General features: G+C 31.9%; 1 protein-coding gene across 3 annotated transcripts in view; it reads right to left on the reverse strand.

Moving 5' to 3' along the window:
• LOC145743611 (voltage-gated inwardly rectifying potassium channel KCNH6-like) overlaps window positions 1-15,401 on the reverse strand; it is a 22,372-nt gene continuing 6,971 nt past the window's right edge. For all 3 annotated transcript variants that reach the window (XM_082561614.1, XM_082561615.1, XM_082561613.1), the window contains 19 exons: window positions 15,116-15,301; window positions 14,342-14,466; window positions 13,620-13,790; window positions 11,244-11,361; window positions 9,818-9,978; window positions 9,244-9,457; window positions 8,413-8,607; window positions 7,735-7,852; window positions 7,302-7,383; window positions 6,370-6,465; window positions 5,573-5,726; window positions 4,810-4,984; window positions 4,196-4,260; window positions 3,684-3,932; window positions 3,047-3,241; window positions 2,615-2,735; window positions 2,052-2,171; window positions 1,232-1,781; window positions 1-977 (listed from right to left, as the gene is read on the reverse strand). In XM_082561614.1, coding sequence (XP_082417740.1) covers window positions 288-977; window positions 1,232-1,781; window positions 2,052-2,171; window positions 2,615-2,735; window positions 3,047-3,241; window positions 3,684-3,932; window positions 4,196-4,260; window positions 4,810-4,984; window positions 5,573-5,726; window positions 6,370-6,465; window positions 7,302-7,383; window positions 7,735-7,852; window positions 8,413-8,607; window positions 9,244-9,457; window positions 9,818-9,978; window positions 11,244-11,361; window positions 13,620-13,790; window positions 14,342-14,466; window positions 15,116-15,301 — 3,785 coding nt within the window. In that variant the 3' untranslated portion in view covers window positions 1-287. The remainder of the gene's footprint in view (window positions 978-1,231; window positions 1,782-2,051; window positions 2,172-2,614; window positions 2,736-3,046; window positions 3,242-3,683; window positions 3,933-4,195; window positions 4,261-4,809; window positions 4,985-5,572; window positions 5,727-6,369; window positions 6,466-7,301; window positions 7,384-7,734; window positions 7,853-8,412; window positions 8,608-9,243; window positions 9,458-9,817; window positions 9,979-11,243; window positions 11,362-13,619; window positions 13,791-14,341; window positions 14,467-15,115; window positions 15,302-15,401) is intronic.

Consider the following 15,401-nt stretch of genomic DNA (forward strand, 5'->3'; position numbering starts at 1 on the left):
AATTGGGATATTATAGAGACTATAATTGCCCGGTAATTATGCTGCTGATTAAGTGCTGGCTCAGCAGGAGTTCATACCGTTTATAGCGCCTTACTTAAGGGCGCTACAGCATGAGATCAGTGGGAATTGAACCCACGACTTCATGTGTGATGTAGCAAGTGTTCTTACCACTACACCACGCTGCCGGTTACATATAGCTTTTCAAAATATATAAGATCTCTAATTTTATTTTTAAACGAAAAGTATACTGATATCACAGTTTACTGAAATTTTAGGGTTTTTTTCGGTTAAAAAATTATGTCGTGCTTTTCATAAAATGTTGGACTATTGCTTATATACCCACTCTCATTTCCCCGACCTATTCCGTTCACTGGTAAACTTAATTCTATTTTACTATCTGTATACTGAGTGGGTGTTATGGCGGAAGAAATCGGCATGAAAAAATTCGCGGAAAGATTCCGATTTTCTCCGGAAATTTTCTCGGAGTTTTTCCGCGAATTTAAAACGTTGTCGCTCTGTCTCACAATAGGGGTTTTTTCTTGGAGGGTGTTTACACAATGGCCCTTTGTTATTGCGCGTTCCATTTCCATATCGATTATGACGTCATCGTCTTCGCCTGTTGGGTTAGTAAGAGTGTACGTCGGAATAAGTTGTGACGTCATAGTAGGTGAAATCGCGTTTTCAGATTTTTCGGGGTTTAAAAAATTATGTTTGGGTGAAATTTTATTTCTATGGGGGTACGGGGAATTACAACGATGTCTGCGGGAAAATGATGATTCATTTGCCGCGGAAATTTTGAGATTTTCCTGGGATTGAAAAGATTCGCTTGGCAAGGTTTCTTGAGACAAAGCTACAGAGTCAGATAAAGAATTAGAAGAAGTGTTTTCACATAAACTATTCGAAGGTGAGATTCCCTCGCTCACCAAGGCTCGAATTTGTCCTGAAAGATTCTGGATTTCGGCTCCAAACAAAGAAACCTTTAAATGTAAAATTTAAATTATCTAAAGTCAATTTTTTTTGTAGTGTTTTGAGAAAGGCGCTATAAACGGTATAAACTCCTGTTGAATCAGAACTTAATCAGCAGCATAATTATTTGGCAAACTCAAGACTGGGTTGAGGTAACAAATGTTACTCTATGTTTAAGTTGTAAAGTTGGCCTTTCCTTATCAAAAATAAATAAAAATAAAAAACTAGTTAACTGAAAATGGGAAATAACTTAAAAGTCACTAACCTTAGCATTAAGATCATGCAGTTGTCGCATTAATACTTCATATTGTCTATTTCTTTCAACACTTCGACTTCTTAAACTTCTCCGATTTTCATGTGTGAAAACACTATCAGAAAGCTCCCCTCCGCTTAAACAAGAATTATTCCACGAATTCAACTTACGGCTAGAGTGCGCTGTGGAGTCGGAAAGTGATTCTCGATCTTCGATCCGAAAGCGAGCGCGCGAAAAATTCAAACCGTTTGGCGAGTTTGATTTTCTGCGCGTTCGTTTTCTGCGCCGATTCGATTTTAATAATTGTTCGTTTTTCACCGGCGAATGACCGTTTGTTAACAACGAATTTGTGTTCGAAAGTCCTCGGTTCGAATCCCCGCTAAAGTAATCCTTTTTGTTTTTATGAATTTCTAAACTATCTTGTTTTACTAGTTGTGGTGAGATTGTTTTTTCGTTTTGAATTTTAGGAAATTGCGAAAAGTCATCGATTTTAATGTCGTCTAATGTCAGCATTGGGCTTTCGCTGTGCCTTCTATCACCAATACTGTATACGACTTTCTCTCTAAAAAAATAAGAAATTAAATTTATATTAATCTAGATTTTTTTTTATATATCTTTATCCTCGATGTGGGAAAGTCGAATGCGCGACTTAAACATAGAGTAAAATAAGTTACTCCAACCCAGTCTCGAGTTGCCTGTGGTAGTTTGGGATATTATAAATTATAATTGCCCAGTAATTAAACTGCTGAGTAAGTGCTGGCTCAGCAGGAGTTCATACCGTTTATAGCACCTTACTCAAAGGCGTTATAAAAGTTTGTAACGAGTAGTTTACCGGTCAACTTTATCTGATAAGGATACTCTTCTAATTTTTTTTCCATCAGAAGGCTCAAGTATGTCGTCTTGAAACTTCACTCTTTTCATTATAACGCTATCAGACGGTGTTATCCCTTTTCTTAAAAATAAATTTAAATTTTTAAATAAAAATATGTTTTTATTTGTTGCACCTTTTTAAATATTCAAAACTAGCGCGTTGTGTAGTAGTTAGAAGACTTGGATTCACTACATGAGGTTCTGGGTTCGATATTTACTGCTTTATTGCTGTAGCGCCCTTGAGTAATGCGTCATAAACGGTATAAACTCCTGCTGAGCTAACACTTAAACAGCAGCATAATTATCGGGCAATTATAATCCATATTATCCCAAACTGCCATCGAGACTGGGTTGGAGTAACTGATGTTACTCCATGTTTAAGTCGCGCATTCGACCTTCCCACATCGAGAATAAATAAATTCAAAAAAATATTGCCCTTACAGTAGTTAAAGTTAAAAAAGGCAACAGTGGGAATTAAACTTAGGACATCATATATAAATAAAACAGTTAACAGTATAGAAATACCTTTCAGGAGAAAATAAAATATCTTGTGACGACATAGGAGATCTCTTTCTAATGCAAGAAGTTAAATTATTATCAATATTTTGCTCTTCGTTTTCAGTTAAAAAATCTTTATCCCGACTTCCTAATTAATTATAAATTAAGTTTTACAAAACTAAAATTTTTTTCATAATAAATGTTAATTAGAATTAAAATTTGTGCAATAAATAAATTAATGTTAATATAAAAATTAACAAAAGAAATTTTACGATTTAGAATTGGAAAAAAACATTAAAATGTAACTTTTAAAATTTTTATGTAGGTTTAAATATTAAATAAATTTACCTAGAATAACTAAATTTAGTTACGTATATCTTTTTTTTAAAAAAATTTTAATGACTATGATTACCTTTTATAATATACATAAAATATAAAAATAAACACTTAATAACTAACCGAATTTTGAGCTAAGTGCATGGAAGAAGTTATTGAACGAATTCACTTTCTTCAATTGTTTTAAACATTTTGTATGAGTTGGACTTCGTAGGCTACTTATATCAGATGATAAAATATTCATTTCGACATCTAAAAAATTGGGTTTAGTTGTAGAGTTTTTTGTTGGTGATTCTGAAGTTGTTAGTTGTTTAGAAACTGTATAAAAATATATATTTGTTTAAAATAATGCTTTTTTTCAGCTATTTTGGTGTAAAAAGACTGGCTGTGCTTATTTATATTTTCTAGCACGGAAAATTTTAACGTAATGTTTATTGAAATTTATTTAATGTGAAAAGGTCGACTTAACCACCTAAACATAGAGTAACATCAGTTACCTTGACCCAGTCTCGAGTTGCCTGTGGCAGTTTGGGATATTATAGATTATAATTGCCCATTAACTATACTGTTGATTAAGTGCTGGCTCAGCAGGAGTTCAAGGAGCACCTTACTCAAGGGCGCTTCAGCATGAGAACAGCGGGGATCGAACCCAGAACCTCTTGTTGTAAAGCCAAGTGTGCTGACCACTACACTATGCTGAAGTGTCTTAAAACCACCAATATTGCAAATAAATACAAAACAAAACAATTTAAAATTTTACCTCCATTTGATAGAAGTGGTGAACTTTCGTCTTTAACTTTCAAATCTTTTATTTTAACTTCTGGCAGCTTTATTTCATTTTCAATCGACGTTTTATTGTTTTCCAATGATGACGTCACGCAGTCATAATTGTCTGCATTATTGGTCAGAATTCGATTTTCTTTTATTGTTTGCTGATTATTTTCAAGATTGTGGTTGTTTTTTAAATCGATTTCTACCGAATTTCTTTTTGATGACGTCATAATAGAATCTATAATAAGACAATGAGGTTTATTATTCAGATTTAGTTTTGTTGATTTGATTTAAGTTAAGTTATTTGACATTTTTAAAAGAACAAATTAAAAAAAAATTGATTTTAATTAAAATAAAAAAAAAAGTTAACAAAAAAAACTTTAAATTTTATTAACTATAAAAAAAATTAATTAAAAAAAAGCTTTTCAAAACACAAAATTTTGTAAAAATTTTTTTGAAATTTTAATAAAGTTTAAAAAAAAAATTTAAAGTTAATATTACCTAAACTTAGTGAAGCATTCTTTTGATGCAGCCTGTCTTCATGTAAATTACATGCATATTCATTTCTGTAAACCATAAAAAAAATTAAATAATAATAAAATTTTACACTTTTGTAAAAAAACCTAACCGGCAGCGTGGTGTAGTGGTAAGAACACTTGCTACACCACACATGAGGTCGTGGGTTCAATCCCCACTGATCTCATGCTGTAGCGCCCTTGAGTAAGGCGTTATAAGCGGTATGAACTCCTGCTGAGCCAGCACTTATTCAGCAGCATAATTATCGGGCAATTATAATCTATAATATCCCAAACTGCCACAGGCAACTCGAGACTGGGTCGGAGGAACTGATGTTACTCTATGTTTAAGTCGCGCATTTGACTTTCCCACATCGAGGATAAAGATATATACAAAAAAAAAAATTAATTAATTACATGACTTTTTGATTTTTACACAAACTACCATTTTTTAAAATAAAAGTACCATTTTCAGACACCATTTCTAGATTTAAAAATAGCATTTTTAAAATCAAAAACCTTAAGTTAATGGTAAAAAATTACTGTATAAAAATATATTATTTTACAGTTTATTTAATATAAAACACATTTTTTACTTACTTAATTTCTTTAAGCACAGTAGGTGCGAAATGAGGATAAAATTTAATGACGTCACGCATTCCACCAATCGTAACTCCTTCCAGTTCACAGTATGTTAAAGCTCTCACCCCGTAATTTGAAGTCGAGATTTTGTGCTCGCATATTTCTACGTCAGCTCCGAATAAATCTCCTTTGCCTGTTTTCATTAAAAACATTAAAAAAGAAGACTATTTAGTAAACCGATAATTTTATAGATTCTAAAAAATATAACAACAAAATTTAAAGTAACCGGCAGCGTGGTGTAGTGGTAAGAACACTTGCTACACCACTTATGGGGTCGCGGGTTCAATCCCCACTGCTTTCATGCTGTAGCGCCCTTATGAACTCCTGCCGTATGAAGTCCTGCTGAGCCAGCACTTAATCAGCAGTTCAATTGATATGCAATTATAATCTATAATATCCCAAACTGCCACAGGCAACTCGAGAAAATTTAACCATTTTTGGCTAGAATATTCAGTTATTTTTAAGCAAAAGTCCCCTTAAACTTGACCACTAAAACTAACCAATTTAAACTTTTTTTTTAATCAATACCTGTAACCATTTTTAACTGAAAAAAAACAACTAATTTTGACCACTAACACTAACCAATCTAAACAAAAACTTAACCAACAAATTTATTTAATTGTCCAATTAAATTCAACCATTTTTAACTAAAAGTTGTTAACCAATTTGAACCAATAAATTTAACCAATTTATGCTATAAGCTAACCAACAATGTTCTAACCTAAAATACTGGTAACCAGATCGTTATGTAGAACTTCCAGCGAACCAGTACACACCAGATTAACCGACCTTAGTGGTTCTCCACTATATATCACATACTCTCCTGGCGAGACTTTACGACGAAAAGTATGAAGAGAAATACATCTTCGAAATCCCTGAAAATTTAAGTTTTTTAATTTAAAATAAAATTTGTTCAATATAAAAATGTGTATTTTAAAAGACTTTTATATATATTGGAGCATTTAAAAGACTTTTATATACTGAATTATAAATAAAACTGCCGTTTGTGTTGCGCATTTAATTATTGCAAGCAAATACTAGCTTTTTTTGTATATATTTTTATCCTCGATGTGGGAAAGTCGAATGCACGACTTAAACATAGAGTAACATCAGTTACTCCGACCCAGTCTCAAGTTGCCTGTGGCAGTTTGGGATATTATAGATTATAATTGTCCAATTTTTATGCTGCTGATTAAGTGCTGGCTCAGCAAGACGTCATACCGTTTATAGCACCTTACTTAAGAGCGCTACAGCATGAGCTCAGTGGGGATTGAACCCACGACCTCATGGTGGTGTAGCAAGTGTTCTTACCACTTCATCACGCTGCCGTTTTTTTTAATATAACATATATTATGACAACTATGATGCCAACATGCGGTTTACAGATCAGTGTATTTTTAACTGCCAATTTTTTAAGTTGAAAAATATATAAACCAAAATTTTGGTCAAAATTACGCTTTAATTGTTTAAATTTGATATATTAAAAATACAAATACGCTGTGAAGAAACCAAACTTACTTCTGATCCTGAAGCAAACACAGGAATATTAAAAATTTCTTTGTGGATATGCATCGCCACGTCAGCTTGAATATCTGCTGGTAGCTCTTTCATTACCTAAAATATAACATAAAAATATGAATAAATGTAGCGACCCTAACCCAGTTTTTTTAACGTTTTTTTCATATCTCCTTAAGGTGATAGGTTTTTAATATTTTTATTGGGTAAGGGTGTGAGGTTTGTGACGTGTTTAAGCTATCTGTAAACGCTAAGCTTAATGGTAAATAGTAAGGTATTGGTGCGTCTCCAACTCAAACCTAACACCTTAAAACTAGATTTCCTTTATTGAGAAAGTGCTGTTTTGACGTGTTTGAGCTATCCGTAAACGCCGGATTTAAGGACGAATAGTGTGGCATTGGTGCGGTTCGGACCCGAAACCTTTTGGTGTGTTTGAGCTATCCGTAAACGCCGGATTTAAGGAAGAATAGTGTGGCATTGGTGCAACTCGAATCCTAACCCAGTTTTAAGTTAATTATAATCTATAAAAAATGAAGCATTGTAGACAAATTTGTCTAAAGTATAGGCTTACAAAATAAAAAAAACAGCTGTTTGTAGTGCCACGGGTAAATTATCACAAGCAAATATTAGTTGAGAGTTGCAACCATATTACAACAATTGAAATCCTGACCGTAAGGTCGATCTTAGCGACCAGTTACTTAAAAGCATTGGTAGTTTATTAAACTAATTTTTTAAGACAAATTGCCGTTATTAGATAGCTAAAAACTTAAAATATTCCTAGTTGCAAAGAAAGTTAAACAATAAAATTAAAACACAGAAAAAAGTCAATATTAAATAACTAGACGAAATTGTCTTTAAAAAAGGCCAAAAACTAAAACTTTAAAAAACACAAAAAAGTTGAATATAAACCAAAATCTTTAAAAAAATATCCTTACATCATTTGGATTCACTCCACCATTCGCTTCCCAAGTATTCTGAAAATAATCGATTATTCTTCTTTTTACCTGTTTTGATAATCTACAAAAATATATCGTATTTTATATCGAAACACAGTAAAAACATATTTTATTAAATATTTAAAAACACCATTTTTAGTATATAGAAATAACCATTTTAGAATAAAAGCACCACTTTGGGATAAAAAACACAATTTTAACCATTTTAGAATAAAAGTACCATTTTTTAAAATACAAATTACTATTTTTAAAATAAAAAAAACATTTTTGAATTAAAAAACACCATTTTAAGGTTTAAAACACCACCTTTAAAATAAAAGTACCATTTTTAAAAATAAACAAACACCATTTCCAGGTTCAAAACACCACTTTAAATAAAAACACCAGTTAAAAAAGACCATTTATTTTAAACCTGTGAATTTTGATGAAATCTTTTAAATCCCTCATCTTAATATCATATTGTGAACGTCTCGCATACATTCGTTGAATTATTGCTGTTACACTACCAAACACTACAGCATGCATTAACGCTGAGAATATAAAAAAAACAACATTTTTTTGTATATATCTTTATCCTCGATGTGGGAAGGTCTAATGCGCGACTTAAACATAGAGTAACATCAGTTACTCCGACCCAGTCTCGAGTTGCTTGTGGCAGTTTGGGATAATATAGATTATAATTGCCCGATAATTACGCTGCTGATTAAGTGCTGGCTCAACAGGAGTTCATACCGTTTATAGCGCCATACTCAAGGGCGCTGCAGCATAAGAGCAGTGGGGATTAAACCCACAACCTCATGGTGGTGTAGCAAGTGTTTTACCACTTCACCACGCTGCCGATACATTTAAAAGGTATAATATATTGGGTTTGGTGACCATGCCATAACATACTTAAAATCCTTATGTAAACAATAATACTTTTGGCATGTTTGAAATCATTAAATTGATTTTGTCATTTTTTCCCATCGCATTGTTGTAATATTAATTGTATATCGTATTTATTATTTACTTTTATCAATGTGCGAAAAACCAAAATAAAAAAAAAAAACTTTCCAATATGCCACTTTAAAGAAAATTTTAAAACATTTACCTCCAATAGTCATAATACAGATCGAAAAAATCTTCTCAGCATTCGTATTTGCTGACACATTTCCGAACCCAACACTTGTTAAACTGCTTAAAGTAAAATAAAGTGAGGTTATATAAGAACTTGTAGCATCAGGACCTCCTGTCCCGTTGCTATAAAACGGTTTGTTGATTGCAGTGCTTAGTTCAAATAACCAGCCTGAAGAAATAAAAAAATGTTCTTGTAAGAAATGTTTAATTAAAAATAAATATGGCTCATTATTTTAAAGGGTTGTATATGTTTATCCTCGATGTGGGGAAGTCGAATGCGCGACTTAAACATAGAGTAACATCAGTTACCTCGACCCAGTCTCGAGTTGCCTGTGACAGTTTGGGATATTATAGATTATAATTGCCCGATAATTATACTGCTGATTAAGTGCTGACTTAACAGGAGTTTATACCGTTTATAGCGCTTTACTCAAAGACACTACAGTATGAGAGCAGTGGGGACCAAACTCACGACCTCGTGTAGTGTAGCAAGTGTTCTGACTACTATACTACACCACGTTACCGGTATATATTTATCCCCGATTTGGGAAAAACAATTTAACGACCTAAACAAAGAGTAACATCAGTAACTCCAACCCAGTCTCGAGTTGACTTTGCCAGTATGGAATTACACTATTACCCGATAATTAAACTGCCGATTATAGGCTTAACAGAAAGGCTTAACAGAAATTCATACCGTTTAAAGCACCTTACTTATTTATATATTGCTACAATACAAAAGCAGTGGGGATTGAACCTAAGACCCCACAATATAATGTCAAATTAGTACACTAGAAATACTGACCTGTGGCTATATCAGTGCCCGGGGGCCTTGATGTATATTCAGTCCATCCAATAGTAAACCAAATACAAGCGAACCAATGCGCTACTAACCCAAACATTAACATCAACATTATGAGAATAACTGCACTATATTGTGACCATCTTTCTATTTTGTGGTAAAGTCGAAATAAGCGAAGAAGGCGGACGATTTTAAGCATTGGAACGGGTTGTGTACTCTGTATATAAACATAGATTTAAATTCTTATCGTAGAAAAAAATTTTTTTTTTGGGTATAAAACTTAAATAGGCATTGCATTATATAAGATCCTAGGTTCGATTCCCACTGCTTGCATGTCGTAGCCCCCCTGAGTAAGGTGCTATAAACGTAACAAAATTCTGCTAAGCCAGCGTTTAATCGGTAACTTAATTATCGGGCAATTATATTTTATAATATCCCAAACTGCCAAAGTCAACTTGAGAATGGGTTGGGGTAACAAATGTTACTTTATGTTTAGAATGTAAAGTCGTCCTTTACCCATCGAAGTTAAAAATATACCAAAAATTTAAAAAATTAAAATTAAAAAAATACCACTTACAAAATCGACATTAAATATATGTGATATCGTATCCACGGGTAAAGCCGCAATAAGGTCAATTAAAAACCAAGTTTTCAGGTAATTGATCGCAATTTTTCGAGCATCAAAAATCACCCATCCCGACTTACTCACATAGGTTGTCCGAAATGTCATCGCTATATCTAAAAAATAAAAAAAAGGTTATTATATTATATTTGTTCCTTACATTAATATTGTTATTTAGACACTGTTTATTATCATTTTTCTTATACTTATTTTTCTTAGACAGAAGGTTCAGTCGTTAAAACGAAACTCCCCAAAAAACAATTTTAACAGGAAATTATTAATTTTAAAACTAAAAAAATGATTATAACATAGTACAGCAAAATCAGAACCAATAGATGAACGTTCTAATCAAAATGTAAAAATAGATGCTATTAAAACTAGAGTAACAGACTGATACAGTATATTACATTTAAAACTGTACAAAAATAAAGAAAAAAATTTAAATTTTAAAATTCAAAACAAGTCAGAATAGTTGTAGCAGCATCTAACTTGTTATTGATTTTCTAAATTCGCGCAGATTTAAATAGAATTGAAGAAAGACTTACTTTAAAAATAAATCGCTAAAAATAATTAGTTCCCAAGGGTTTTAAGTTAACGTGAATAACAAATTGTAAAGCTAAAAAGGATTTAAAATAACATATAAGAGAAAAGAACACGTGAGTTAGAACAGCTGTCAAGTCAATAATGTTGAAGACAAACAAAATCTTCTTTATTTTTATGCATCGCCGGACTCTAATATAATATTGATCTATTTTTGATTTAATTAGTTTTACGCTTTTACGTTTTGGCTTACTAAAAAAAGTTTTAAAAATAATAAATAAATAGCGCAAAATAGGCAAGAAAAAACATAACAACTTCACTTATACTAAACATACGTCAATTTTTTTACTCCAATTGTGATTGTTAAAACCCAAAAACAAAGTTGCAAATTGTATTTTTTTTAAATAATCTGCCGATGGTGGGAATTAAACCCTAGACCTAGGGTAGTTTACCAGTCATAGCAGCAGACTACAGGCTAAAAGGTTTCCGGTTCGAACCGCACCAATGCCACACTATTCGCCCTTAAGTCTAGTGTTTACAGATAGCTTAAACACACCAAAAGGTTTCGGGTTCGAGCCGCACCAATGCCACACTATTCGCCCTTAAGCCTGGTGTTTACAGATAGCTTAAACACACCAAAAGGTTTCTGGTTCGAGCCGCACCAATGCCACACTATTCGTCCTTGAGCCCGGTGTTTACAGATAACTTAAACACACCAATAGATTTCGGGTTCGAACCGCACCAATACCACACTATTCGCCCTTAAGCCTTGTGTTTACAGATAGCTTAAATATACATTACAACAGCACACTCTTTTCCAATAAAAATTCGAAAAAGTTACCTATAACGAATATGATCTCCACTAGAATATCAAACACAAAAGTTGTTATCGAAACTGCTCCACTTCTGTGAAGTAAATGCCCGTAACCAACTGTTTTGTTCTTCGCGTGACCTACAGACTAAAAACAACAAAAATATTAAATGTTTATTAGTAGTTTATAAATACAAAAATTAACAAAGTGTTTGTATTTTTAAAAGTCCAAAACTTTTTTTTTGTATAATCTTTATCCTCGATGGGGGAAAGTCGAATGTGCGACTTAAACATAGAGTAACATTAGTTACTCCGACTCAGTCTCGAGTTGCCTGTGGCAGTTTGGGGTATTATAGATTATAATTGCCCGATAATTATGCTGATGATTAAGTGCTGGCTCAGCAGGAGTTCATACCGTTTATAGCACCTTACTCAAGGGCGCTACAGCATGAAAGCAGTTGGGATTGAACCCACGACCTCATATATCATGGACAATAGGTTAAAATTAACAATATCATTAATTAAACTATTTAAATTCGGCATAATCTTTTGTAATGTTAAAAAAAGTATTTCAAAGTTGTACTACTTAAAATTAATTTTAAATAATTTTGGGTCAATATTATTAACTTAAATTTATACAATTTAAGACTTTTTAAAACAAATAAAAAATACAATTTCTCAACAGTAAAACCAAAATGTGGCCCTAATTAAACATTACTTCTATAACCCCCCACAAATATCACATAATAGCTTAAATACACAACTCATTGTAATACAACGCCCGAATAAGTAGCAAAAAGGATAAATTGTGACTCAATCTTAAAATAATATTTCGCCTGCCAGGAGGTAGTTGGTATTTTGAAATGAAAAATCAATAATTATTTTAGCCTAATGTGTTGCGGTTCAGACTCTGATTGCTTTTGTATGTTGTAATAAGAGACGTTTATAGTATGTTGGTTTATACGGAACTCTGATAAAGTTACAGTCTAATATTTATTTTTTGTTGTTTTTTAACCAAGTTTAAGAAATTGGTTTAATAAATCTTTGGCTGTTTAATAAATATTTTTAGTTATAACATCTAAAAAGACAAACTGAAAATGGCCTTACAAAATTGGCGAATCATAAGACATTGGTAATACTTTTTTTTTCCATATCACCTTAAGGTGATAGGTTTTATATTTTTATTGGGGAAGGGTGTGCTGTTATGACGTGTTTTAAGCTATCCGTGAACGCCGGGCTCAAGGGCGAATAGTGTGACGTTGGTGCGGCTCGAACCCAAAACCTTTCGGCTCGTAGTCCGACGCCATGACCGGTTCGCCACACTACCGGATTTTAGTAAAAATTTATTCATATAAAAAACTTATTAGACGGTATATGTCCAATTTATAGTCCAACAAAAACAATAAACTAACGTTTGTGGTACTTGGGTAAATTACCGCTGGCAAATATTAGTTGAGAGTTGCGACCATATTACAGCAATTAAAATGCCGATTAATAGGAACAGAATTTATTTATTCACCGTTTTAAATTAATAAAATGTAAAGTTGTGTTTTAAAATAAACACTTTTAATAATTACGTTATAACTGGGTTTGGTGACCATGCCATAACATACTTGAAATCTTTATGTAAACATTAATACTTAATGGCATGTTTTAAATCATTAAATTGGTTTTGGCATTTTTTCCCGTCGCATTGTTGTTATATTTATTGTATATCTTTTTATTCACTGTTATTAATGCGCGAAAAACTAAATAAAAATTAAAAATGAACGAACTATAATTTATTTTATAAACGTAAATATTGAAGAAAAAAATTACAAAAAATCGTTATTTCATTCTTAAGATTTCCTATACAATCTACGTCATAATTTAAATATAAATCAATAACAAAATCATCCATAAAATCAAATTATCAATAAAACAATTGATTTCTTTTTTAGTTAATATAACTCTTAATAAAGCAATTCTTGTTTACGCATACGATAAGATAAGTTAATTTAAATGTGAATTAAAATATTTAACACAATTGTTAAAAACCTGAAGTTAAAGGACCTTGGTTCAATTCCCACTGTTTGCATGTTGTTATATTTTTGAGTTAGCTGTTAACAGTGTTAACTATATTTAAAAAAAACACTTGCTACACCACACATGAGGTCGTGGGTTAAATCCCCACTGATCTCATGCTGTAGCGTCCTTGAGTAAGGCGATATAAACGGTATGAACTCCTGCAGAGCCAGCACTTAATCAGCAGCATAATTACGGGGCACTTATAGTCTCTATAATATCCCAAACTGCCACAGGCAACTCGAGAATGGGTCGGAGTAACTTATGTTAGTCTATGTTTATGCTGTCACGTCGACCTTACTTTATCAAGTATAAATATACTAGTAAATCAAATTTTCTAACCTGTAAAGCAGCATAGTAGGGTACGATAGCAGTAACATATATAGTAACCAACATAACTGCCCAATCCCAGATCGTTTTCGATAAACTAAAATGTAAGATGGTGAAACGGGATGGAGTAGTATTGGCTACTTTATATTCTGGCATCGCTGTCTTATGACCACCAAACATATGCTGAAAATTACAACAAGTTTAAAAAACAACTATAACTTACTATTCAATAAAAAACAACAATTTTTAAAAGTTTAATTTTATTTAAAAAAAGTTTTTAGGTTTTTAATTTTTTTCATGTTTAAAACTGTTTTTTTTTTAACAATAACAATAAGTACTATAAATATACAATAACAAAATTAACAAAAGTAATATAATGGTTTAAAACACAGTATAATTCTTGCATTTTGATTGGTGGTTTTATAAAATATCATCACATAATCAAATCCCAATATTAATCAATACATAATAACCTATATATAATGGAACTAAAAAGACGATAAATAAATATGCATGCCCCTTTTTTAGGCATAGATTAAATGTCTTCTGTGGCGCGCGAGTAAATTATTGCGGGCAAATATAAAGTTGAGGGCAACCATATTATGACGATTAAAATCCTGACAGTAAGTCAAGCTATAGACTAGTAAAAGTTTAGGTTATATTTCCATTTTTAAGGTCACCTTTCAGCGAGCCATTTAAACTTACTTTAATCTAACTTACGTGAGTAAACTTACGTGAGTAAATTTCTTTAAGCATCCTTGGTCTTGTTTTTTATCCAAAGTTTCAGATAAATTGTATAACACTGCTCTACTTCTTCTACGATGACCCAAACTTTTAAAGTTTTTTTCGTGAGCAAGATCTACAAGTTTAAAAAAAATAGTTTTAAATATAAAACGCATATATGAAAGCAAATTGGGTTAAAATTGTAAAGATAATGCTAGTCTAAACTTCGGTAAGTATATTTAAAAAATCAAAATAACAGTCTTCTCATTTTAACCTTTAGTTTAGAGTTTATATATAATGAATTTCACCTAAAAAATGATTTTTATTATCTATTTATATCCAAATTATAGGCTTAAAAATCAAAAAAAACACATTAAAGTTCGTGGTTTGTGGGTTAATTATAACAAGCAAATATAAGTTGAGGGTTATTATTACGAGAAATAATTTGCCAACCATAAAGAAAGACTTTAAGGATGAGAATCTAACTCAGATTTCTTTAAAGGAAATGGGGCCATTTTACATTAAAGTAACTAAAGTTATGTTCAAGGTAAATTAACAAAAAATATAAAAGTTTTACAAAACATTTTTTTCGAAAGCAAAACGCTGTTTTAAACTTTTTTTGATTAAAAATAATGTAACATTATGTTTGGCGTAAATTATTAAGTCAAAATAAAAGTGATACAAAAAACGCTAAAAACGCCAACAGTGGGGACCAAACTCGGAACAACAAATTGCGCAACAAAAATAAACCAAAAAAAATTTTCTGAAAATTATTTTAAGCTTACCGCATTCAACCTCATTATCACTTTCTATATTTTCATCGCTAATTCGCTCGTTCAAAATCGTTGAATTATTTTGGTTTGCAGCGGGCTGACAACTTCGTAGTTCCTTATGGGATACCAGAAACATGACCACATTATTTTCACCGTTCTTGATCGGGACGATATCGAGTAAACACCAGAACGCTTCACCTAAAAAAAAGTATTTTTTATGGTTAGTATTTCAAGTATTAGGTATAATTATTTTAAAGTAAGACCGGCAGGGTGGTGTGGTAGCCATAACTCTTGCTCT

Source organism: Corella eumyota, chromosome 2, assembly GCF_963082875.1.
Source record: "Corella eumyota chromosome 2, kaCorEumy4.1, whole genome shotgun sequence".
Taxonomy (NCBI): domain Eukaryota; kingdom Metazoa; phylum Chordata; class Ascidiacea; order Phlebobranchia; family Corellidae; genus Corella; species Corella eumyota.